This window comes from Lissotriton helveticus, chromosome 7 (assembly GCF_964261635.1).
Source record: "Lissotriton helveticus chromosome 7, aLisHel1.1, whole genome shotgun sequence".
NCBI lineage: Eukaryota > Metazoa > Chordata > Amphibia > Caudata > Salamandridae > Lissotriton > Lissotriton helveticus.
The window spans coordinates 992,005,951-992,033,749 of record NC_136068.1 but is presented as its reverse complement, the minus strand read 5'-3'; the positions used below and the strand labels follow the sequence as shown (position 1 = coordinate 992,033,749).

At 47.5% G+C, this 27,799-nt stretch overlaps 1 protein-coding gene across 1 annotated transcript in view; it reads left to right on the top strand.

Moving 5' to 3' along the window:
* The first annotated feature begins 7,682 nt into the window (after positions 1-7,682).
* The window catches only part of GLRA1 (glycine receptor alpha 1), a 413,241-nt gene continuing 393,124 nt past the window's right edge, over positions 7,683-27,799 (top strand). The window contains exon 1 of the mRNA XM_078653635.1: positions 7,683-7,778. Coding sequence (XP_078509761.1) covers positions 7,723-7,778 — 56 coding nt within the window. The 5' untranslated portion in view covers positions 7,683-7,722. The remainder of the gene's footprint in view (positions 7,779-27,799) is intronic.

Below are 27,799 nucleotides of genomic sequence, written 5' to 3'. Positions count from 1 at the left end.
TTTTACCTGAAGGTGCTACTCTTGTACAGTACGTTGATGATTTGCTTGTCGCTGCAGATACTGAGGAAATATGTAAGAAAGCCACATTGTCATTGTTGCGTCATCTGTGTGATTTGCATCACAAGGTGTCACTTTCCAAACTGCAATATTGTCGACAAGAAGTGACCTACTTAGGTCATCTCTTATCGAAGTAGGGAAGGAAACTGACCCCAGAAAGAATTCAGGCAATAGCGAAATTGAGTGTGCCAAGAACACAGAGAGAAGTGCGTGCTTTCTTGGGCATTACATCATATTGCAGGCAATGGATACCAAATTTTTCGTTATTAGCCAAACCTTTGGTGGCATTAACGTGTAAAGATACGCCCAATCCCGTTCCTTGGTCTGAAGAGTGTCAGAAAAGTTTTTCTGAATTGCGCACAGCATTATGTTCGGCTCCTGTGTTGGGTACCCCCAACTACAGTAAGCCCTTTACATTGTATGTCCATGAGAAAGAAGGTTGTGCATTGTCCGTGTTAACACAGTTATTTGGAGACAAGCAGCGTCCATGTGCATATTTTTCGTCGACTTTGGATCCGGTAGCTAAAGCATTGCCGAGTTGTTTAAGAGCAACAGCGGCAGCAGCTGTTTCTATTCTACAGTCTGCTGGTCTAGTGATGAATAACACTCTAGTTGTGATGGTTCCACATGCAGTGGACACGTTGTTGAACAGAACCAAGACACAGCACTTAACTAGTGCTCGATTGTCAGGTTACGAATTGACATTGTTAGCGAGTCATGTGCATATAAAAAGATGCAACACTCTAAACCCAGCTACGTTGTTGCTAATTGTAGAGGAATTAGATGCTTCAGAACAGCATGATTGTTTTCTTAGAACAGAAGAAGAAACGAAAGGGAGAGTAGATCTCCAGGACACTCCTCTTGCTGAATGTGATGGTACATTATGGGTGGATGGTTCATGCTTCAAGCTCCCGAATGGTGATACGACTGCAGCATATGCTGTCACGACTTTGCATACAATTGTTGAAGCTGCACGTATTCCACATAATTCAGCTCAGGTAGCAGAATTGATTGCGCTCACGAGAGCATGTGTGTTGTCGAAAGGAATGAAAGTGAATGTCTACACCGACAGTCAGTATGCATTTGGAGTGGCTCACAGTTCTGGATGATTGTGGAAAGAACGTGGGTTCCTGACTTCGCATGGAGCTAAGATTCAGCATGGGCAGTTGGTGAATGAGCTTCTTAAATCACTGACCTTGCCTCTGCAAGTGGCGATTGTGAAATGTAGTGCTCACAAGAAGGTGACTGATGATGTTGGTCGTGGAAATGCATTCGCTGATGAAATCGCGAAAGAAACTGCAAGGAATGTGATGAGCCGAATGTATGTTGCAGGCCCTGCAAGATGGATTGGTGATGTTGGAATGTGTGAAGACACGATAGAGAGTGTGAAGTCGATTCAAGCTGAAGCTACAGAGAAAGAGTTGAATGTGTGGAGAGAAAGTACGGGTAGAATGGATGCAAATGGTTGTTGGGTTGAATTGTCAGAGCATCAGAGATGGTTGTTACCCGATGCATATGTGCTTGCAGTGGTTACAATGGCTCATGGAATGGCTCATATCAGCGTGAAAGGGATTTGCAAGTTGTTGGCTCCAGTATGGCAAAATTCAGGAATTCCCAAGTGTGCTGAGAATGTCGTTAAGAATTGCATGGTGTGTCTGAAACACAATCCTGGTAGGGGAACCCCAACTCCAGCTGGTCATTTTGCACCTCCTACGTATCCGTTTGAGGTTTTGCAGCTAGATTTCATCCACATGGAGAGGTGCAACAATTTAAAATACGTACTCGTTGTTGTTTGTGCCTTCTCAAGATGGGTAGAAGCATATCCCCTAAAAGACAATACTGCCTTCTCCACAGCTAAAGCCCTTGTGAAAGAGTTCTTCCCCAGATTCGGAATGCCTAGAATTGTCTGGAGCGACAATGGAAGTGAATTTGTGGGTCGAGTGATGAGAAAAGTATGTGAAGGGCTAGGCATTCAGCAAAAGTTCCACGCTGCAAATCACCCCCAATCAGCTGGATTAGTAGAATGTTACAATGGCACGCTTAAGTTAAAACTGGCCAAAATTCAAGCGAGCACTGGTCTTAAATGGCCTGACGCTCTCCCTTTAGCACTCCTATCCACCAGAATGACTGTGCATTCGCGAGTGAAACTAAGTCCCTATGAAATAGTCTTTGGCCGCCCGGCCGACATATGGGGAGTGCCAAGGCCCACAAAGTTCAGCGAAATAGAACACCCTGTTTTACTAGATTATTTGTACGAATTGACGGCTAAATTGCGTATTTTACACCAACAGGTGCATGATACACTGCCTCAAGTCTCTGAAGCTCCAGGACATCAGATCGACCCTGGATCCTGGGTGCTGGTCAAGAACTTTCAGCGAACCAAGAATGACCAGCCCAGGTGGACCGGACCGCACCTCGTCCTTCTTTCCACGAGATCAGCTGTTCGAGTGGAGGGGAAGAGAAACTGGATCCACGGGATCCACTGCAAGTGGATCCCTCTGCCTCTGCCGTACGACAAGTGGGTCCAGAAGGGTGTCGGCGACTCAGAGACTGAAACCGTGCCTCATTTTCTGCCTTTCAGTGATGCACGTGTGAAAGGAACACTGACTGAACAAGAAAGTGATGAAATTTTGCAACCAGCAGTATCACCATCAAAGCGATTGAACACTACAGAGCCTGAACTCCTGTTTCAGGATCAGACAGTACTTGGAAAAAAGCGCTATAATTTGAGGCCAAGACCTATGGACAAATAAAACCTTTTTTTCTCCTCCAAGTACTATTTTTGAAAAGTGCAGCTCTCCCATCTGAGAAACTTGCTTATTTTTGTTTTTCGAACCGCCATCCGGGTTCCGCTGCTAGGGCCGCGATTGCCCAAAGTCTTTGGGGTGCAGCTGACGACGTTAGGTCGGCAGTTCTGGTTGGTCCAAGGGAGTTGCCCTAGACTGACAGAAGCATTCCTTAGCAGAATCAACCTCCCATCGCGGGCAGCACTTTAGAGAGGATGGAGTTTTTCGAGATGGAGAGACCTGCCAAACCATTGAACTTTAAAGCCAAAATGTGTAAAATAATGACAAAGAAAAGCTTCTTGATATTGTGCATCTTCATGTTATTCAGTGTGATGATATTTTTTATAGGCTATGTTTTATTCTCTTTTCGAGAAACATTCGCACCCACTACATCGCCTACACCTCCTCTTTCTACTGTTTCCTCTCATTCTTTTCAGCCCCTTCCTGAACACGAATCAGCTAGGAGATTAGAGTTCATTAATAACTCCTTTGTTCAGCTCTTGCACCAAAACCAACTAGTAATGAACACGACTAACTGTTGGGTGTGTGGTCTCATGCCTCACTCAACGGATAAGGGTATCCCTTATCTGGTCCTGCTTTTCAGCCACAACGGTTCTGTGTGGGCATACAGAACAATGTTCATATATGCACATGAAATCTAACCCCTACGTTCTGTAACAGACAATCCTAAGAATAGTGCTCTAGTTAAGGGTATAGTCGACATGATTAAGGAAGATATTTCTTATGAGACTATCCCAAGAGATGAGACACTAGTATACATAGGATGGAACGTGACTGGATATGGAGCTACTCTGAGTGAGAAACAGCAAGCTAAGAGATCTTCCCCAATTTGGATTGTACCCCATCAGGGTCACCTGTGTCTGCAAGGTACTGGCAAGAATCCCAGAGCTCAGTTAGGGAAGAGTATCTGCACTAAAACGTATGTTTTTGCAGCCCAGACTTCCCCTTCGGTTTTAGCAGCTAAGGGTACATATTTCATCTGCCATGATAGAGCCTATACATGGTTGCCCCCTGACTTCTCGGGCACATGTTTTGTTTTGTTCCTGTTGCCTCCCACCTACACAGCAGCGGCAGATTACCACAAGACAAGGATAGTTAGAGGTGTCTTGAGTTAAGAAGACACTGCAGGTCAAGAATTTGGGGACTTCGTAAAGGGTTTTCTGCCGTTCTGGGGACCCATGGTTAACAGCAGGAACACAAGGCAATTGACAAGGGTAGTTGAATCCACCATAGTTGAAACTGCTGGTGCCCTTAGTAACTTGACTGCTGAGCTCCAGTCGGATCGTCTTATGACCCTTCAGAACAGGACCGCTTTAGATGTCATACTTGCAGACCGAGGTGGGGTATGTAAATTGATCCAATCGAGTTGCTGTGTTTTCATCCCAGATAATGCTCCAACAGTGTACCAGGCCATCTCCAAACTGCATAAGATTTCCGAATCTATTCATGTGGATAAAGGAGATTGGTCGTTAATGGGATGGTTCTGGGAACTGATATCCGGCTGGGGATGGAAAATTCTGATGGTCATTGGGATGGTCTTAGCCATTCTTTTCCTGTTCTGTCTGTTCGTGCAGTGTGCTCCTGCAATATGTGGCCTCTGTGCTACATCATGTGTAAGGAAACCTGTATCAAGAGACAAACTAAGTACTAGAATGATGTTACAGCAACATCTAAATGACTTTAGGAATATAGACCTGGACTCAGATTAGCATGAGATTAGGTTAAATTGCCTATGTAAGGGCAAAAGGAGGGTTTGTGGTTCTGAAAATTCTGGACTCGTGTAATAATTCTGGACTCGAGAATTAAACTTCGTCGTAACATGACGAATTTGGTATCAAAAGACCGAGAATGGCTAGTACATTATGTACAAGCATTTTCGTCATATTCGAGTGACGAGTTCACCTCGAAATCGTCATTCTCGTTCTGAACCCTTGGCTTCTATTTTGTGTACGGCAGCCATTTTGTGAGTTGCCCTCACATAGGCAGCGAATTAAGCCAAATTCGATTCCAAAGGACACGTACACCTTAATTGACTTTTCTCTGACCTGGGCAAGTTGGAACCATTGCCCCAGGCCGATCCTGTTTGGTCAGTTCCTCTCCCAGTGGACGAACGAGATAGCATCAAGGCACAACTGGCCATAAACCATTTCATCGCACACACACCCTCCCGAATCTTGCTCACACCTGTCTCTGCTCTTTTCTCTCTCACTTGCTTTATGATGGGGAGGTGCCCGTTTGTATTGGGGGTCCACCGGTATCTGATGGAAATGCTGGGCCTTGCCGGGTAATTTGTTATGGGCTGAACGAACAGAAATATGGCTTGTCACCATGACTCTGCTTTTCCTTTGTAGTGGAAACATTTCAATGGTATAGTAAAATGTGAAGAATGTTTGCCTAAAGCACAATATTTCGTATAAAAAGAGAAGCCTGACTTTGTGAATTTGAGCAGTCTCCTGAGAATATACATCCCGTGCTGTTGTACTTCTGGGACGCCTGTTACCTTGGTTGCAGCCAATAAAATCGATCCTTGACTTCACCTAGAAGACTCTGAGTTTCTGTGGTCTGAATCAGGAAAGTACTCGAGGTCTTTGGGTGTGTCTTTGGGCACTAACATTGTTCTTTTTTCATAACATAAAGTCCGTTGTAAGATTCATGAGACAGTGAAGCTGGCGGGGTGCTTTATGCAAAAAGCCTCCATAACACCATAGAGACATCGCACCCCACTTTCTCCCCCCCCCCTACCTGCTAGGGTTTGCTTCCACATAGAGTTCACACATCAAACCTCGTCAATCCCTTGTGGCACCCAGAGAGGCCAGGCTATGAATGGGCATTAAAGTGCAATTTATCTGGTGTACTGAAATCTACCTGAAACGTGCTGAGCTCTCATCTCACTTGCCTACACTTGCCTCTCTTTGAGGAGCTGAGGCTCTCAGTTCGTGCCCGTGATCAGTGACTGAGTACAACAAACCTCTACCGCAGACACGTACCTCTCCGAATCAATACCATCAGCAAATTAATTAAATAGGAGGTAGGAGGCTCTTTCGCCTACGGTAAGAATAAACAAAACAACAATATCGCAGCGTGAATTTTCCAGGAATTTCTACTGCTGCAGAAGCAGCACGCCGGGACGTGATCCGCCGGTAGGATAGTATTGAACAAACTCGTAATAAAAAGCAAAGCTGCAAACACGTCGCAGCCGCAGAGAAAAGGCCAGCATTGCGAGGGTTAAACTATCCCCAAAACTGACAGGCATCTCTTCCAATCCTTGCACAGTGGAAAGGTTTCCCACTGCCAAGGCGAATCGGACACGCCAGGAGGAGGGTTCCAAAACGCTGAGAGGGTTTTTTCTATGTCTGTCTTTTTTTTCTAGTTTAGTAAATTACTGCAGCAAGAGCGATCCGGGAACAGGCTGCTTCTGCTCGGATAAGCTTGGGGCAAGGAGGGAAACCCTGTGAAGGAACATGCAGGACCTAATGCCTCCTCTATGGCATTTTGAGCATTCTAGTGCCTCGAAGCATGCCTAGGGCAGTCTCTGCCATTATCCGCAAGCAATGGGACAGCCCCCCTGCAGCAATAAGAAGCCATTTGGTGGGAGAGAGAGAAAAAGCCCCAGGACAAAACAGAAATCGAGTGCGACAGCCAGACACGACGCGACGATGCTGCAGCGTAGCACAGACCCATGCAGCCCACTGCAGACCGTCTGAGACCAGACAACCTTGAAATAACTTGAAATTGAAATTGGATATCGGCGATATTTTGTTCGAACTGCAGGAGCGCGGCGCCGGTAGGACGCCGGGACCGGTGATCAGCATTTGTGTCACGTTGATGGGAGAGAGGGCACGCTTCGCAGCCAGGCGCGAGAGCATCCTCTCTTGGAAATGAAGGCGGCACTGCAGCAAAGCAGGTGCTGAGGCTGCCCAGCTCGGACTGTTCGGAAACCGCTGCCTCGCCAAGGAGATGCGACTGTGGTCTTCTTGGCGCTAGGATAAGAGACCGCTGTCTCCACTCTATTATGGTAGGAGACATCCATCTCCTTGAGGCTAGGACATGAGACTGCTGTCTTTATCCACTGGAAAATGAGAACGCCATCTCCTTCACTCTAGGACATGAGACGTCCCTCTGCCGCCACTAGGGCGACAACGCAGTGTCCATAAAACACAAGATTAAGCCCCCTGTCTGACCAACACCAAGCATTGCTTCCCCAGACTAAACAGCGTTCGCTCAAACACGGGGGATAAATACAAACCCCGTGTGCCTCACTTAGGGACGTGAACAGGCCGTCGCCACAGGAGCATGAGGAGAAGCAATTAGCTTGTCGGCAAAAGAAAACCACACCGATACGACGAGGAATCTGAAAGTGCCAGGTTCCGACTCCACACTGTCCAAGGTGCTGAAGTGTGCCCTGTAATGGAAGCGGATGCACCCTCCGCACTACACAGGATGCAATAAGCCTTGTGTGGGTTGTGCAAGGTAGCTACTTCCGCTTTGAGCTCTCCGGGGTCCTGAGCGCACTGCCCTGGGTGTGAGTGGGGCAACTGTCCACTCGGAGCTCTCCGGAGTTCTGAACTCACAGCCCGGGTGTGAATAGACGGGGAGCAGTCCGCTCGGAGCTGTCCAGGTGCTGAACTCTTTGTCCCAGGTGTACAGCGACCAAGGACCGTTCGAGCTTTCCAGGGTCCTGAAGGCACTGACCGGAGTGTGTGAAGCTATGAGCTGTCCGATGCTCTGAAGTTGCTGTCTCTCTAGCGGTGAAAAGCGAGGCGGTCAATGTGCCGAGCCCATCTCCCCTTCCTCCTGCAAGAAGGTTCATAAAGAAGGGATCTACTCACGTGCCAAACCTGCCATCGCGCCTGCCATCATGTGTAACCTGGGCACACTGGGCCTTTACCTGTGGGAGACGCTGGTGTTTTTCAGGTAGGGCTCCTCTTAAAATTGCTCGACTTGGTTTCCCGTGCCGCGCCAGTGATTTATGAGTTGTGTGTCTTGTATCATCTGTGCTCATCCAGTAGAAGATATCAACACTAACATATGCACATGAAAAATAAACTCTAAACTCTCCTTTGGTAATCGGCTGATTGTGGGCACTGAGATTAAATTCTGGCACATGGTCATCACCCACCCCCGTCGCCACTGCCTTTTTGTGCCGCTGGCTCTGCGAACTCAGAGGCTCGGTTCTGGTATCTGGTGTAATTCATAAAGTGGTGCGGCTTAGGAGTAAATCTATCAGCCTCTCGAGTTACTCTCTGTAATTAGTGCTGCAAATCCTATAACCGCAGTGCTGCTGAGGTATCCAGCAGCCGGTCCTATCCAGCAGCAAAGCGACACCTAGCGCTACCTTGGGAGCTGTGCCCCTGCACTGGGATAGAGTGCTCCGCTCCTCAATCAGAGGGCACGTGCCACTGCTGCCAGCGCGAGGACAGTGAGCGAGGGAATGCAGGGCAGGAAGATGGGCCCCTCCCGCCTCAGGGGTGCAGTGGGCGAGTGGCGGGCGGGATGGCACAATTATGTATATTTGTGATGTGTCCTTTCTAGACTTCTAGGCCGGCTGTTGTCAGGTATCCGAAACATCCTTACCATATTGTGCGTGTTGGCCAGCCCTTTTGCATTACTTGAGTGAGTTTTCTTCAGCAGTTTTCAGGGCAAATCACATCTAGGCACATCGAAGCATTTGGGTTGAAGATTTGATGTTTCTTAAAGGAGTCACATTAAAAACACAAGATTGCGTTAACTGCCAGCTGCAGATATCTGTGTGAAATTTATGTTGTAATTGTAATTGCATTTATATAGCACTTACTACCCCTGATGAGGCGTCAAAGTGCTTTTTCGGCAAGTAGCTTGCTACCCCGGAACCCAAAAAGGATTAGTGGTGAATTTGTATAGTGAAATATGAAATTAATTTCAGCGGTGGACATGCTAGTCTGTTATTTTGATTGGAAAGGATAGTGGAGGGATAGAAGGTGGAAGGGTTTGCAATTATATAGAGCTTACTACCCCTGAGGTGTTTAAGTGCTTTCGGAACCCAAAAATGATTGGTGGTGACTTAGTATAGGGAAATATGTAATTAAATTGAGCAGTGGACATGTTGGTCTGTTATTTGTGACCAATTGCAAATCCATCAGGGAGGGATGGCTCTACATTTTCATCCTTCTGAGGTCGATGAAATGGGTGATCTTGTGTAGGGTGATCATAGCACTTATTTGTAAATCAGCATGAGCCAGTTGAGATTGTGTAGTATACAAGTATTTGTTGTATATGTTGGAAGCCCTCTAAGGTAGGGTGCGGTGCCCGTTCTATCTGCTGATGTTCTTCAAATCTCATCATGGTCTTTGTAGCTTAGTCTTCACCAATTTATATTTCCCTGAGAAGCAAGTGGGTGTCCTGGTTTACAGACTCTTGTCGGCTGGTGGTAGGTTTTCGAAAAGCGGAAGAAAGTTGCACATAATTCAATCTCATTCAATCCATAACTGCTCTGCAGAGAATACGAGTGTATGCATTGAGGTGGTCGTTTTTGTTAATGTCCTGAGTGGAGTTAAATTGTATAGATGGAAATGAGCTATAGTTTACTTTTTTGCAGTATCACCAGCAGGGTGGGCTTTAGCGGTGCTGGCACCCGCTGGCAATATTTTTGGTGTCCCCCCAACGACCTCCTTTTCCACAGATTCCCTCACTACCACTTTCCAACACTACCCCGTATCTCTCCACAGCCCCTCTCATGTCCATTACATTCGATTTTATAGCGCTACTCATATCAGTGTAGGGTGTAGGAGCACTTTACATCACACACACATTATAAATAGGACTCCCGGTTGTATGGTACTTATTTTTTTGACATTTCCATTTATATTTATCCATACATATTTTTGTGAACTTTATCTGTATTTATCCATATTTATTATGGGTTTTGTGAAAAAAATAAAGCTGAAACTGGTATATTTCCACATTTATTTAACCAATAAATATGGAGTCATGCTTGAATGCCTGCTAGGTTTCAGTAATATGAACACCCCAAAAGATAAATCAATGCACTTATATAAAAATATGCACATTTCTATTTCAGCCATGTGCATATTTACTGCTGTTTAAGCCTCTTTACTAAAGTTCCTTTCTTTTTTAACCCTCTTACCTATCAATCCACAGTTATTGGCCTGGCAGTCATGGCAAAGTGTATTTAGAATCACTCAAAAAGCAACTAATTTCTGTTTTTATCCACGTTTTAAAATAAATACAGACAAGAAAATAAATGTTTTTCTGTCTGTATGTATCTGTAAAAACTCAGTAAAAACGGAAAACAGGGACCCTTAATTATAAAGAGACAATTAACCATATGTGTGTAATCAGTATATGGGAAATGTTACATAAGACAATGAGAACTCCAAGGTTAAGGAATCACTTCATCCATACTAGCAGGCAGTATTTTAAGAGTGTTTGGCCCGGGAAAGCACAAACTCTGTATTTAAATAGTACATGGTGGTTGGGGTTGACTTTACTGATAAGAATGTATTTTTACCCAAACAAACCCTTTTTAGCAACATTAGGATAATAAAAGAGTGGGAACAAAAATATAACAAACATAACGCTCGAACCTATACCATGCAGTTTACATGTAGCTCTTTTATGACAATTCATAGATCAGTGTGCTATAATAGGTTTGTAATTTTTTACAAACTGCAAGCAACAAAACGATCTCTGTGACAAAAGCAGTAATCCACGGAGCTTTCCACATAAAAATACACTTCTGTGTTCTGTGTGATACATGTCCTTTGCAGCAGGCACATTCACCTTCTGCGCTACATTATGATGATGCAAAACTGCAACAAAGCAACATTCTGATCTCTCTCCAGCAGGAACATTAATCTCCAGAATTATCTTGACATTTTTATCATAGCCTGAAAACTGCTGGGCACGCGAGTAACTCAGCCACAGGTGCTTTTAATTCCCAAAGTTATTTCTAAACGCAGCGCCTGCCAAGCTCAGCGCCCGGTGCAGCTGCATCGGTTGCACCTCGATAAAACCGACACTGGTCATGAGATCTGCAGTATCAACCAGACATGGAAGCATCACCTCTGTTATTAGCACACACCCATGTAATAACCACCAAATTCCACTCACCGTCAGGTGAAGGCACAGCATGACTGTGCTCTAGTGAGTAAATCTCTGCATTCCCTCCTCCTTTTATTCGTGAAACACACCGAGGTTTTGGACAGGGAGATGTCTGTAAAGTTGCACCAATATGAAATGGCGCCCCAAATACCTTCGCCTCCTCTTTCCTCGCCCCCTCGCCCCCTCTCCCCCCCCCCCCCAGATAAACCCACAGGTTTCTTGTTTAGAAGAGGAACCGGCAACAACCCGGACCTGCATTTCTTTAAGCAAGCCAGTGTGCTAGAACCATGGGTTGAGCCCCAGCTGAAGAGATCTGTCTGTACTGTCACAGTTGTGTGCATTGTCCGTACTTCAGAAATGGATCAAATGTACACCGAGGAGTTGGGTGATAACAACACGTGTGTTAGTATTGCAACATTACCTCAACTCATTGCTTCGCTGCCACGTAAAACAATAAGTGATTTTTGAGTTTCCACCAAAGAGCGGGGCTTCTGTGACAATGTATTTGGGTAAACTGGATTAAATAATATAGCTAAATCCGAGCACGACCACACGAGGATAGTTATAGGAAATAGATTGTACAGCAAGTGTTTATACAGAAGCGAAGACGTAGAACTGCCGACATTGAACTGCCCTGCACACTCAGGCTACAAAATGCAATTCTACAAAAAATATACAGATGACGCTGCCGTGGGTAATTAGCAGCTCTGTCTGACTGTCTTTCCTGGATAAATCACGTGTTTTAACTGCGCTTTGTGGCCCTTACAGTAAATACAATTAGAATAAAATACACACATTCACAATAAAGGGATTTTTTGAAGCTTCGCCTGACTTTAGTATGTTCTAGTTTGAAGTTGTCGTGAAAAGCACAATATTCCGGAGTAAGCCTGGTCCCAGGAGAGCGTTCCTCACGTGTGCAACGAAGAAGAAGGTGAAAGGTAAACAGATTCGTGCCCGCGGTATTGTAAGTTTTTCAGTAGTGAAATCTGTCTATAGTAGTTTCACTTGTTCAAAATTCTATTTTTTACAATCCAACAGACACCCGAAAACGACATTATATAAGGCGAAGGACAAGTACGGTTAAATGTAAATTAGTTTTCAGTTTAAATTAAAGTACCACTAAGAGTTTTATCGCAATAAATGTAAGTACTGCCAGCATAGATCCATTGATGTGGCGTGGCCAGTGCCACGGATACTCGCTCAAACCCTGCAACACAATCTTGTTACAGAGACTGCTCATACGACAATTCTTAGGCCTTCAATGACTCCCCTAGACATTGCTTGCGGGGCTGAAGAAATGGCCCTTCGGGTGTGATTTAAGGTGAAAGGTACAACGCAGACGTGTGGTCAATTTGAAAAATCTAAAGGGAAATCAAGACTTGGTTTAGTGGTTGCATGCGGTCTAGAGGTTTAGTTGAGGTTTCGTTCTAAAAGTGGTGTCGACATCTGGTGTCGACATCTGGTCAAGTGGTTTCGTTGAGTTGTGCCCTAGTGTTTTTGATAAATGTAGTCCAAAAGTGAAGCTGAGATGTGATCTAGAGGTGCTGTTGAAATGTATCAGCAATGCTGGCCTGTTGTTTTCTGCTGAAGTTGAAATGCGGTTTATTGTGTATATTGAAATGTGGTTTAGTAATTTAGTTGAGGTTTGTTCTACGGGGGCTATTGGAATGTAATGAAATGACTGTTGAGGTGTGCTCTACCGTTTCAATTGAGATGTGGCCCATGGTATATGATAATATGTGTGTGGTCTAGGAGTGAACTTATGACTTTGTCTAATTGGTAATATTGAAATGTTATTTAGTGTCAATGTTACAATAGGGTCCAGTGGTAAAGTTAAGTTGTATAAAGTACCTTATTGATTTATTCATTCATTTATATATTTATTTATTGGAAAACAATAATACTGTACATTAGAACTGCTATTTATTCACTCCCAAGGTCATCAAATGCATGTGGTGAAGTTACAGAAACCAATATGGATGTAGAATAGATGCTACGTATTACGTAAGCTCTTGTGTGAGAGTAGTAACAACAAGGACAACTAGGCGTGTTAACGCTGCACAACATAAGCAAAAGCCCAGTGTAAGAATTCATCACTGGAAGTGAAGATGCAGACAATTTGATAGGTTTACATTGTTGAGTAATTCAGCGGCTATAGCTAACCTCAATGGCCTTTGAGTTCTAAGAGAGGTGACTTTTCAATTTTCTTTCACATTTCTGTACTGTTGACCTGGCCCTGATTGTCAGGAAAAGATCTTTCCAGTCTGTGGGTTCCATGAAGCCAAAAGTTCCAGAGTCGGAATGGTGTGCAGGGACTCTTCGGTGTGGTTAAGAGCTGATGGTTTGCTAATGTTTAGTTGCAGGACAGGAGTTTATTTGGAGACGGCAACAGAAAGGTGGTCAGTAGAGGTCCCAGGAATGGCTTTGAACACGAGGGTCAGAATTTTTTTAACACCACGTCGTTCTTGGAAATCCAGCCAACCTGTTGGCAATAGTGTGATGCAGACGTGTTTCCATGGAGATTTGTAGAACCCTGGTGTCAACGTTTAAACCTTTGGCAAGAGAATCAAGCTGATATAAGGAAGGCCCTCTGATAGGCTGTCGCAATAATCTAGTTTGCTTGTGTCAGTCAGAGCTTTGGCTATGTGGAAGGGCAACAAAGGTTGGATTTTTAGTAGATTTCTGATTTCATCTGTAGTTGCCATGACTTTCATGATAATGAATGAGTCCAAGGAGAGGGGTTGACTAGAACACTTGCGTTGCTTGTAGAATTTGGAAAGCTATGGGTGTCATTAGGAAAGTAAATGCATTTGGCAGTAGAGGTATTGGAGAAGGTAGGAAAGCATGTTTTCTCTGTCTTAGATGAGTGCAGCACTAACAAACACTGGCTATCCAGTGGTGAATGGTGATAAGAAGATACGTGATTGTTGAAAGATGACGAAAGTTGATAAAGAGAAAACAAATTGACAGTCATCTGCCTATAGGTGATAAGACAACCCAAAAGAGGAAATTATTTTGCCAATGGAGTGGTAAAGAGTGAAAAATGAGAGGATGCTAAACAGAGAACTGGGGGACACCAAGAGCGAATGTGTGGGTGGTGATCTATCGGACAGTATGGTAGCAAAACATCATAGCCTAAATGTTGCTTTATAAAAATGTAGTACGCTATACATAATGTGCAAACATATTGCCCCCTTTGTGTTAATACAAGGATACCAACATACAGTGGAGTAATTCCTTTGTAAATAATATTCAGATCAGGATATTTATGCCAGTCAATATTTTTGTTATCGAAATTATGACAAACTTTAAGGTTTCCAATTGAAAGAGAAGGACAGGACATAGAGACATGGGGAAGGCAAATTGAGAGAGGAACATGTGAAATGCCAAAAGTTAAAAGGGATGAAAGTAAAGTGGAGTGTTTGACAGTGCCGAAGGCTGCAGATAAGTCAAGGAGTGTGGTGATGAAATAGAGGTGGGTGTGAGAAGAGGTGATGAAGTTGGTTACATGTGTGAGGGCTCTCTCAATGGAGTGGGGATCAATGAAATCTGAAACCTGAGTGGAAGTGGTTGATTGTTAGTACTGAGCTAGAGAATTAGCTAATTGATGACAGAACATTCTAATATTTTTAGAAGAAGACATTTAAGATACTGGGGGATAGCTAGAACATACGTGGGGTTCCACTGTAGTCTCTCTTTTTGTAACCACAGTTATAAAGCAGTAGTGACAGGTGGCATATGTGTCAGCTTAAAGAGAGTTTATGAGTAGGGAGGTCAGGATGAGTAGTACCATGGGGATTAGAGCAAGAGATGTCATTATTTGTGGATTAAAGGGGCCTGATGGGGTATAAGAAATAATAAGCAGATTTTAATATTGACATAAGCTCTCTAACAGAAGTAGAGGCACGGCCATTGAGCATTGGCGAGCGAAGTATAACAGTGAAGGAGTATTGAGGTCACTGATGTACTAAGGTTTCTCTAATCCTTGAAGAGAAATTTGATACGAAGTCGGTTGCAGAGTAGACAGGGAAATGGCTGTTCTGAGGGAGACATGAAAGTTGTGAAATGTGTGAGCCAGTCGCTACAGATGTGTTTCAAGAGAGTAGATGCACTTTTTGAAAACAGACATATTTAGCATTATCTACGGCTGTTGAAAGCACATTCAAGGCTTGTTTGTATGCCTGTAGATTTTCTGTGGTCTTTTTCTTGTATTTTTTATGAAGGAATGCATGCATCACAGCACATGTTTTTCATTACGGACTGTGAGGCTAAATCAAAGATGCCGGGCGTACTCGCCGAGAATAACATATACCCTTATCCACTTGGATTACTAAATAACTGAAGATCAGTAGTACATGATGTTGAATAGTACAACTGACAGTCTTTCTGGAACCATAAAAAGAAGGAATACTTTTTCTCACTCTTTGAGAATTTGTCCTTGCCCTGAAGAAGTCATTGGGTGAATGTCCCGTGACGAAACACGTGTCGGCTCTGTGCATTTTCTGGCTACACCTGTATGAATATTTGAAGCCTGACTGGAAGGTTTGACTATTTGAGAAGAAGAAAAAGAATAAAGAGAAAAAAAGAAAAAAGAAAGAAATAAATGGAACTGATTTTTCAACCACTTGATATGTGAAGAATTCGAATCTTTTTTTTTTTTCATAAGACTATTATTGGTGTGATCTTTTGCTCGGGACATTGTTTGTTTTAATCCATGATCATGTTCAGAAAGCTTTTGGAGGAACCTTGCATATAAAGCAGTGAAATTCAAATGCATGTTGCGTGTCCGGGTTAAACTTTGTGAGAGGTGCACTTGGTGGCACGGATGTGAGTTGGCAGGAGTCAAGAGAATGTTGTCTTTTAGGGGTCAGTGCATATGTTAAGCAGTGAGTGATCAGAGAGGGGCGGTGGACTAGGGTGGCCTGAAGCTAACAATGATGAGGGGGCAGAGAGAGTGATTGACCTTAGGGCTTTGTCAATGTCTGCAAAGAAGGTGCATTTAGTGCCTGGAGGCAGGTACTGCCGCAGGCTTTTACTCTAAAAGAGGGTGATGATACAGATTGGCTGAGAGATATGGGCGAATGCTGCAGTGTCATATGCGCAGAACGCATAGGGATAATAAACTGGCAGATGACCTACAGGCCTGCCCAGGGATGCTTACTGAACTGCTGGCTCCCCCTTATGCGTCACCCCCTCAGATGCATGTGTCACTGAAGTTGAGCAGTTTTGGGGACAGAAAGGGAATAGTTGGTTGATATGTAATATACTCCGAATTGGCATGGAGAGCCTTCAGCATTATACAGTGCACAGATATGGTACTGGGATTTTCTTAGCGCCAGAAGGGGTGGGAGAAGGGATTACCGATGATTCTCCTTGATGGATGACATTTTGTTCTTTTAATGTGTAGGCATTTGCATAATGTTTCTGAAAGTGCTAATAAAAACCTGTACATAAGAAGAAGGTGAAAATAGAATGCATGTGCAAAATTAGATAGTGGAGTGGGTAGGGTCTGGGCTGGGGCAGTTATGAGGGATTTTTTGAGGAGAATGCCCCCCCCACCTTTGCAGTTCCAGCATGGGGAGTGTGATAAGGTGGCATGGCGGTGTGGGGGTCGTGGGTGTGTTGTATTTGGGATCCATAGGGGTTTCTGTGATAGCTGTGTAGTGTCAGGGGTCAGTGTGAGTTCAAATATGCAGGAAAGTTCGAGAGCTTGTTGCAGCCGGTCTGGCACTGGAGAGACAAAGGTTGGAACGATATTTTCTGTAGCAGTGCTCTGTGGTTATATAGGTTTGTTTAATGTTTCATTTTAGGAGGAGAGACGAGATGGTAATGGCGGGCGGGGTGTGCCGTGGTCTGCAGAGGATTGTAGCGGCTTGTGTGGGGGGTTGTGGCTGTGTAACCTGTGTGTAACCGTAGAGATCTGAGGAGTTGGGATGCAAGGAGAGGAATAGTATGGATAGAGCGAGTGATGGCAGCATGATGCAGAGTGCGCGCTGATTGCATCAGAGGAGGGCAGCAAAAAGATGCCGTGGGGCAAACATCACAGGTGGGTGTGCGTGCCCCTATATAAACAGACGAGGGCAGATCTCTCGGGTGTGCTAATGCAGCGTACCGCTGTGACATCACTTTCTGATCACAGCCAAGTTATCGATAATCCCAATATCAGGTATTGAAAAGGACGCATAGGTAAACTCTGGGCGCTGAAACCACCCGACCTAAAACCCTACACAGACGAGGTCCTTGGCTGTGACCTTCAGCTGGGGTGCTCGGGCGAGAGACTCCTTACCAGTTGGGATTGAAATTGGGGCTGTAGGCTAGCAAAAGCTGTGAGATCTGGAGCAAGCCCAGTTCAGGTCTCCCCGGTCCTCCACTGCAGGTCTTCTGTCTCTGAGCGCGGCCTCAGGAGTAGAGATGACTTCCAGGCGCGTGACGTGCCACGTCTGCTCTCTGGTGACAGGTGAGGTCAAGAATCAATGGCACAAAACGGCCTCAAAAGATGTTCGCTGTGGGGCCGGTGAGCTTGCGTGCTTCTACGTGAACCTCTTATCTGGACCCGCCTCTGTTCCACGATCTACCAACGCTGGGTGCTCTTAGAAGCAAGCTGAGCTGCGCATCCCATAATGCGCTGCGCTGTGACAAGGGGTGTAGAGGTGAGATGCCCCATGAGGAACTGGCGGCTTCATAGCAGGTCGGTGCCACTGAATGGCGTGCAGACCTGGGCCGTCAGTCACGTGTCGGGCCGGTCTGTCTTGAATTCCCAGAAGTCTCGCTGGCCTCGGGGAGGAAGGGCTGGCAGTGAATGTGCCGGAAGCCCCATGGCACGGTGTCTGGTTGGCAGAGCCCGGGGACCACGGAGGAGCCCATCTGGGGAATGTAACTGCGCACTTGAAGTGTGCGCAGCGAACTAATGAGGCCATGTTCTGCTCCCGGAGTCATGTGGTACAGCTGCAAAGCATTGTTCCGACAGACAAATAGGTGCCATTTGTATGCAAATTGGATCGTGCGCCGCGCGCGCTGCACACCCGACTGGAGCACGCAGAGGACACGGGGATTAATGGCCGAGGCCGTCCTCCGAGTGAGGGGCTCGGGGTCGGGGGCACCAGAAGCTGTTCCAGTATCTCATCGTTATGACGCGGGCGACGAGTGCCGACTTCAAAGTTAGCCCGGCGCCAGCCAATGGGGATGCGTGTGAGGGGCCCTCCTCATATGGGCCACGGGTTCCATTCTTTTTTACCCTCAGCGTTTTCTGCCGAGTGCCACTCCACGAGAGCGTAGGAGACCCTGTGTGTTTATTAATCAGTTTTATAGAATGCAAACACTACTCAAGTGCATCACGGAACGGAATTCCACGACCATGGCAGCTGGAGTGAGACAAACCCGGCACGCTCAACAAAAATTACAAAATGGCGGCTCCAGCTTTCATATAAATGCAGGCTGCGAGCCTAATTGCCTTAGGCCCTCATTGCAGTGGCCTAGAAAGTGGGTGTAGTGTCCTGCCAGGACACAGTCTAGTTGTTTGCAGTGTAACCATACACTGTACACCCACCCACCACAGACGTCACTGGGTCAGGTGACGCTGCCAATAAAAGAGCCAGAGCGCACGTGCTCGGGGGCAGATCTGCTATCCCCTAACTGGTGTCCTGTGTCTCATTTGTCTCACCATGCGGGCCTAGGGCCCCAACACTACATTGGCGACGAGGTCGGTAGTGAAGCCCATGCGTGCCACTGCCCAAAACATCGTTTGAAAGGGGGAGAGAGCTGCCCGCCAAAAGGGCATCCCCTGCAGCACGGCGCAGCGCGCCGAGAAGCCGGTGGGCACGTCGGAGCCCCACAGCCTGCAGCGACCGTGAGGCCCACCGCACCAGCCTTGAAGGACGAGCTGACCGGAGCCTACCCGCGTCGGCCACCACCATCCAGCACCACCGGTGCCGAGCGGACCGCCCAGTGCCCACCTGCGACGGCCGCGAAGCAGTGACCCCACCGGAGAGGTGTACCGGCCGGGCGGAGCCCACCCGCCACGACCGCGACAGAGCATCAGGCCCGCCGGCCGAAGGTGAGCGGAGGGGGCAACGAATGCCCCGAGCGACCCCCTCTTATACTGCACAACTGCGGTGCCCACCCGCATGGCCTGCGTGCAACGCGGCCGAAAATGAACTCAGAAAAAGGCAAGGCCAGCGGAGCTCACCCGCGGCCTGCCTGCCGTGTCCCCCGCCGTGTGCATGAAGTGCGGCGAGGGTGAATAAACATTAACTGTGCCCCCAAACAGTGAGAGCACTGCCAGACATTGTCCCCGCAATTATGCAGGACTCGCGGAGCCTACCCGCGGCCTGCCCGGAGCGTCCCCTGTCCCCGCCGCGTGTGTGAATGGAGGCGGCGGGGTGAATAGTCCCCGGAGAAGCGCCTGCAGCGAGTGAAGGGCTACAGGACACCAATTCATGCAGCGGAGCCCACCCGCGAATGGCCACCTGCCTCGCCGCACCGCCGATCCCTGGGTGCGCGACGGAGGCAGAAAACGGCCGGAGACCAGCGGACATCGACTCCCCTCCCCCCCGCCGCACCGTGTGAGGAAAGTGAGGCTGCGGCGGCGAGGAGAGCAACAAGAGACTACCCACAAGTAGCGTGACCAGAAGGAAGCACTCACCACGAGTTGCACCGCATTTCTCCTCTGCCCCCAAGTAGTCTTCTGCCCCAGCAATAGCGCCTACTTTGTGGCCCCCAGCGCTGCATGTGAATCAGGAAGACAGAGTGGCATGCTGCAGCATCAAACTCCTGCGCAGCCCGTGATGACTGAGGCCAGCTGCGAGGGGCACGAAGGGAACGAGCGTTTTCTCCCCCTCCTCCTCACCCTCACAAAGTCCCTGCAAAATAATAAAGGGAACGGACTTACCAGGAAGGCAGCGCAGACCCGGTGCCCAGCAGCAGCTCCAGCCCCCCCTGTGTGCAGCCGGTGAGGGACAGACAGTAGAGTGCACAACACAGGCAAGACAAGAGCCACAAGGCAAGCTGCTGCTAAATTGGAATCTACCGCCATCTAGTGGCCGGAGGGGAAAATTGCACCTGCCATTCAATAAAGGAAGAAAACAAGCATTGCACAAACCCACGATGGGTGAACAGCAGCAAGGGGCAACAGACTGAGTAACCCCCCAAGAAAAGCATATAATCTCACGCAGCAAGTAAGTGTGCAACAGCGCAGAAGACACCCACACACACCAGCAAGGAGTCGGCAGCTGCCACTTCCAGCGCGACGTGGGAAGAGGCACGAACGCCTCACTAAGAACTCAAGCACTGACAGAACGTCTGGAGGAAACAACTGCCAAGCACTGGAAGAACGTCCAGGGAAAAGACTGCCGCGATCAAAGGACGGAGAGAGCAGCGACGCCTTGTTGCCACAGGTGTTCACCGCAGCATCAACTACTCCCGCCAACGGTCCAAAGCAGCAAGTCCCTGACAACTGCCAAAACAGCAAGTACCCAACGACTCGCAACAGGCGTCCAAGAACTCCACACCCGCACGACAGGGCCGCGCAGCACTGCGCCAGAACGTGCCAGAAACGTGCCAGGAATCAAGAGCGCCAAAGTGACGCTGCACAGCGACACGCCAATGCCACGGGACAGAGCACAAAAGTCCCCAACGGAGACAGCATTGTCTCATAGCAACCAGAACGCCAACGTCAGCACGCATGGCGGCATGCACCAGGAGCGGTGACGCAACCCTCCTCTGCGCAGACAAAAGCGCGCCAACGCCAAAACACCGTGACGGTGAATAGCAACCACAAAGAAAATAGCACAGCATGACAACTCATGCCCAAGATGAAAGCCGACCACCCAGTCTGGTCACCAAGGAAAGAAAAGCAACAACAGAGAAGATCGCGACAACTGGTCCAGTCAGAGAAGAGAAGAACACCATGCCGGAGAGCTATGCCCAGACCAGAAAGAAACCGGTGGAGCGCACGCCGCCTGGGGAAGACTGGTCGGGAAGGCCAACGACAGCAAGAGGTCCAGACAACGTCGCAAGAGGGAACATGGAAAGGAAGGGCGCGACGCCATGAAGAAAAGGAAGAAGGGACAGGAAGATACGACGACAGGTCTAGTCACCAAGCCAAGTGAAGACAGTGTCCTACCACATGGACAAGACCACGGGGACGACATGTAGAGGGCCCGCTACATGGAGAATCCTGGTTAGCATGAGAAAGCAAGAAAGAAGACCTGACCGCGTCGAGGAAGAGAACGTAGAGGAAGAATGGAGAATCACAACATCACTCCACAGAGGAAGAGAGAGAACCACAGCACACAGGAACATCGGTGCTGTCCAAGGAGCATTGCAACAGTCAGCACACAGGAACATCGGTGCTGTCCAAGGAACATCGCAACATCCGTGTGGATCCCAGTAATCCCTACAACCTGCATTAGAGGAGACCAACCACTGAAGAACCGCATGGGTGCCCCGTGAGCCTGAAGCTTGCCGAAGCAGAGCATACCCGAGCACTAGACAATCAACCCTTGTGGACTACACAAGACTCGACTGTGGCCATGTCCGAAGTTCCGCAGCGACCCGCACAGCCCACGCGATCAAGTGGCAGTCCAGGGGACAAGGGCCTCGGCCGCATGTCCTGTGAGAGAGGAATCCGGATGGGAGAGGTGCAGCAGCGGCAGCTCCACGACAGGCAACAGGAAGCATGAAGGCCCCAGGTAAACACATAGCACCGAGAAACGGTCTGTTGAAGACACTGAACCCATGTCCTAACGGCAAGACCATCCTGGCGGATGACATCAACACCCCCGAGGACATCATGAGAGACTTGGCGGTGAGTCCGTTGGCAGTTCGGCAGCGACGCCTTTGCGCGGCTCATGCAAAGCCCGCACGGCCCACCCGGTCCCATCGTGTCCGGCAAGAGGGTCCTCCCAGCGTCTCCAGTGAGAGAAGAGTCCAAGCAGGAGAGGCCAGTCTTAGAGGCTCCAGTGAGAGAAGAGTCTGGCAAGGAAGGCAAGTCGGAAGTTACTTGGCCGGACGGAGATGTGAAGGCATCAAGATCAGCAAATCCAAAGGAAGACCTCTCGTGCCATAGTCGTCTCCTACAACCAACAAGCGTTGTCATCCACTGGACTAGGAACACCTGCGAGACCCCTCAAGGGTCACACCCATTCTGCTCCCAATGCTCCAAGTGATGAACACTGTATATAAGCGTCAACACAGCAAGACAAGGATGATCTGAAGTACACCGCCGAGGTGAAGCTCATCTGACTGACTTTGTAGTCCTGGAACTTTCAACATTCTCCCAGCTGATCGCCTGAAGAAGATCGGTTGGGGCTATCAAATGTTATTGTTCTGTTTTCTTGCAGGTTGGACATTCGCTTTTCCTTTCATTAAAGTTTGGGAGGAATGTAGTGTCCTGCCAGGACACAGTCTAGTTGTTTGCAGTGTAACCATACACTGTACACCCACCCACCACAGACGTCACTGGGTCAGGTGACGCTGCCAATAAAAGAGCCAGAGCGCACGTGCTCGGGCAGATCTGCTATCCCCTAACTGGTGTCCTGTGTCTCATTTGTCTCACCATGCGGGCCTAGGGCCCCAACACTACAGTGGGCTCCCCACCCTAAGTGTGTCTATAACTCAGGGTTGGGGAAAATCCAGGCCAATATAAATTGGACCCTGAGAGTCTTCCTAGAAATGATAGATAATTGTGGGAATTTGACACTTCAGGTGCAATTCCCCCATAATACACCAGTTTCCCCCAGATTGTACACGGAGATTTCGGCTGCTGCGGAAATCTCAGTGTAAAAACTTACAGTTTCGGAAAACACCGCGCGATCTCATAGTTCAGACGTGGCCGGTAACTGCTGTACTCGGCGCCACCATCGGCATTAATAAGAAGCCACTACAAGACATCCATTAGACACAGAAAGAAAGGGCCTTATGTCACACACGCGTGGGCATTACCACACCTACAGTTGGGTTCATTGGTGGAATTCGTGAAAGGATTGAAAAGCGCCACATCAGGGTGCGAGAGAAAAACACAGGCCTGGAGATAGTAAGAGAGTGTGATTGTCGCAGACAGCGCGTGCCTGTCAGGGACACACGCGCATTACTTTGTGGGGGTCATGTGCCGTATGGCTAGCTTTCTGCAAAGCCCTGCGCTATGGTTCATTTCCTTACGTTTGGAGTTCTTCCCCTATATGATTGGGCCCTCCGCTTCTAAGCGCTCTGCATTGAGACTCAGGCTAAGCCCTAGCACGAGGCACTGTGTGACTCAGTTTCCTCTTGGAGGCGACAGAGAGGCGTGCGCGGTCACGCCGTGGCCTTCTCTTTCGGCATTTGAAGGACAGCTGCCGCAGGGACGGAAGAGCCGTGCATGGAACCGATTAAAATGTTTGATGATCCACGCATGACTCATCAATCATTGGACGACACTGAACCCTCGCGGCCTTTCTCAACAAGTGCTCTGACCTCAGCATTTCCCGAAACACGAAAACAGCCTGAACTGCAGAGAATGGTGTTAGACACCACACAGCCCTGAGCACAGTATGGGATCAAGGACGGGAGGGGGGGGGGGGGGGGGTAGGGTTCAGAAGGAAAAACAGACGTGGGTTTGCGAAGCCTATATGTCTGGATTTAATGCTACATTGGTTGGAAGCTCAAATGCTGTTTGTCATATTAAGGCCTGCTCCATTGGCGTTGCTAGCGCTGGGGAAAGTAGCAACAGTAATTGCTGTCTGTATAGAATGCATATGCGAGTTAAAGAAATGAATTTGACAAACCGAGTGATGATTGAATGCACTTTACTGATGTAAAATAGTTCTCATGCAATCTAAGGGAAGTGCCTTGGGGAAGGTGCAATGATACACAAAGTAGCCAATGACATGATGTGAGAGGGTTTTACTGCCCTGGGTTCAGTCCAGCCCGCATGAAAGAATTGGTAATAATATGCCCCGCAGACACCTGCTGCTTTATCCAAGGATCATTTGTAGGTATACAAAATCTATAAGAAGGATGTGCAGGTAAATCACCACTGTGGCTCGTGCGCATCCGTAATGTGACTGCATTATCATCTACATTGTGAAGTCATAATAGGTGGAGAAAAATAGAGTGTTAGAGGGTAACGAGTACAGATGGAGCTCTGCATATATATTTTGCGCACCCCCGAATTCAGAAAACAAAGAGAACAGACATGGGCAAAAATAGAAGCAAGACATGAGCATGTCCAGCAAATCACAAACCCCAAGTAAGAGGGTGGCTGATGTGAAAAAGGACAGCATTTCACTGCACCGTCCAAATGAACAAAACTGATAAGTATGACAACAGTTGATGATGGTACGATCTATACTGATATCATAGTCCGTGTGGATTCGGCGACCCCAAACTGAGGCCTATTGCTTCCTTCTCCCCCACACACCAAATAATTGCAAACACTTTGTAAAAGTACTTTAGATGGCCCTTCTGGTTTCTTCCTACATACACTAAAAGATGCAGGGGGTTATTTGATAATGTTTTGCAGGAGTGCTCGTAGGGCACAAAGTGCCAAAAAGAGAACAAGCGTTGTGTCGCTTTACTTGTCATGAAAGAAGCCTGTGAGCGCAGCGCAGCAAAATGTGAACTCTCCTGCAACTGTTGGCAAATCTTGGTCACATTGTCAGGGTGCAGGTGATGTGGCTTCATTTTAGAGGGTATTCAATATTACTTTCTTTCAAAACATAAAAAATATGAGATTGAAGTGTTATATATGTGGGGCATATACAGAGCAGACAAAGGAGGGCCCAAAGTGAAACTACAGTCTTGAGAAGTGCAGAGCACATTTTTATTGTTTTCCAGACATAAAACAATGCACACCATTAAACATTGTTTCCAGTGACATCACCACATTACAGGATATAGCGTTCATTCCAAAAGGAGCATGCCAAAGTGTTCCCACCACCCCCCCCATATCCTCCCATGCTTGTTCAGGCAACCACTTGCAATATAGGTTGTTTTTTCTTGTTGGGGGCACCAGTCCTCTCCTGCCCACAACCCCACAAGTCAGGCAGCTTATGAGGACTTCCCTCTCCGGGGAATGTCACGTTTGGCCACCAGTGTGGCCACCTCAATGAATGTACGTTCTGCCCTTCGGCCACCAAGGTCGTCCAGGAGGCTCAGTAGAGCCACTCTGGGAGTGAGATCCGGGGGATTGGTCAGTACCCGTGCGAGTTCTCAAGCAATGTTCCGCCAGTAGCAGTAACTGGATAGTCCAACACCATGTGGTAAAAATCTGCGTGTGGCTCTGGGCATCAAAGCAGGTGTCCTAAGAACTACCATCCACCCGATTTGAGATGCTTTGGTGTTAAATGTGTGAAGTTTAGGTAGTTGCGCTGGATCAGTAGGATGGGCATTGAGATTTGCAATTCCCAGCCTTTCGAGCATCTCTTCCCTCTGCATCGTCAAGATCTCCGAGTCACGTCTCCCAATACTGTCTCAGAATGGTGAGCCAGTTAGGGGCGTGGATGATCAAGGTTCTGTACTATATTTAAGAGATGGCATTTGTGGTCAGTTTACCCATCAGTAGTTTAGCCTCTGGTGGGCTAAAATCCGGGAGGTCTGTATCTGGGGGTATACTGGTTGCGAGGGCATGATGAAGATGTAAGTATTTATCTAATTGGGTACGGGTGAACAGGTAGTGGTTCTGAAAGTCGTGAAATGTCTGCAAGTGGTGCCCCCCACACATCCAGAGTACAGTAATACCTATTTTGTCCCATTTCCAGAATCCCTCTAATCCCATTATGTGCTGCAGCCATGTTCCTTTCCATACTGCGGTAATTAGTGTCAGCCTGCGGTCCCAACTGGTAAGGCTGAGCACTGCTCTCCAGTTCAGAAAGATGCCCCATATAACATTGCCATGACGTTGTCTAAACCCATATGGGTTAGTTCCAACCGGTAGGTGGAGTCCCTCCACCCTCCATTCAGCCAATCATTAATAACGACCTGTTGCAAAGCTCCATTGTAGCATTGAAGGCCCTCCATCTCCAAGCCTCTGTCATACGGAGACAGGCGGCCATTGATAGCATCAATGCATGAGCGACCTTTCAACTACATAAACAAACGTATGATGGAGTTTAGTTGCCAGAACCATTAATTAGGGATCTAGGGCCAGATGTAGGTAAATACCATTTACCGATTCTAAAATACCGAATTTTACCGATTCGGTATTTTAGAATGGGTAAATGGTAATAGGCATTCATTCGGTAATTTTTACAGAATCGGTAAAATTCGGTATTCCCCATTCATTCCTATGGACCTGGAGGCCCATAGGAATGAATGGGAATACCGAATCGGTAAATATCAAATCGGTAAGAGGGGGAAAACCTACAAGGGTGGCAGGGTGTCACATTGACACCCTGTTGCACCCCTGAATAATGCATAGGTGCACATGTGGCACACATACATGCCCTAAGGCCATGTATGTCTGCCACATGGCACTGTTAAAAAAGCACAAAATTGCTTTCTTAACGTTTTTCGTTATTTACCACCAACTTGTAGTTGGTGGTAAATAACAAATCCTTACAAGTGAAAAGCACTCACTTGAGTGCTTCCTACATTAAGGATTCAGTAATTTACCGAATCGGTATTTAAGAATTCGGAAATTTACCGATTCCTTAAATTACCGATTCGGTAAATTACCGAATCCTTAAATTAGGCCCCTACATTTCAAATGCCTAACACCGGTCGGTAACGGCCGAAATTTGGTAATTTCGGCCGTTACCGACCGGTATTATGCTTCCTACATCTGGCCCCTGGAGAAGAAAAATTGGAAAAACACACAGGAACCCCAGCAATATCATCATCTTAAATAGGGCTACACGCTCTAGAATGTGGAGCGGAGGTGTGCCCATTTCTGGTGATCTTGTTTTATGGCAGTTGTTAGGGAGGCTAGATTAACACTCCATGTGATGTGAATAACAAAGTACTTGACGAGAGTTAATGTGTTGGGATACCAGATTGCCAGGAGCAAACACTGGCGTCTCCTTTGATAAGGAACAGCAGGGATTTGGTTTTGTTTATCCAGAGTCTGGAGGCCTCCGTGTAGGGCATTGAAAACTCCATACAGCGCAGCTCTGATGTCCATGGGTCTGCAAGGTAGTGCAGGACATCATCGGCGCAAAGTGCTATTTTCTTTTGCGGCCCGTCATCCCAAACCCACCCACGTGTCCTTAAATGATGCCTCTGAGTGTGGCCTTACTGACTGCCCAGAGGGTGCTAGCCAATTCAACCGTGCCTTTGTTTGTCTTGAAATAGGACTGGAGCTCCAACTCCTGGTGCTGGGAGCAGCGAGGGTCAAGTAGGTGCCACATGTTCAGGTGCCACATTGGACTCCTTGCGGGATCTGTGTGGCAAAGGTTCATGATGGGGGATGCATGATCCGATATACTTCGAGGTAGGATGTCGATGGGTGATCCTTGAATTATGTCTGAGCTGGGAGGAGAAGGAGGTCTATGCAGGATTCTGTCTTATGAGTGGCCGATGTGTGTGTACAGGCCCAATCAGTAGGGTTCCAGGTCCTCCATGTTTCGCCTAACCCCAGGGATTCAGCCCAGGTTTTGAGTTGATGGGCTTGGGCAGCATGTCCTGGTAGAGTCAGCCTTTAGGTTTAGGACTGCGTTGAAGTTGCTACTGACAACTTTGGTGCCCACCGGAAGAGCGGATAAGATAGTAGTCACAGACCACATCATGAATGTGTGTGTTTGTTGTGGGATATAGACAGCTTTAACGTTGTAGTGCTTACCTTCGAGGGGGCTTTCCACCTCAATATATCTACCATCTGGGTCTGTGTGGGTGGTGGTAGTGGCGAGGGGGAAACCCTTGCGTAG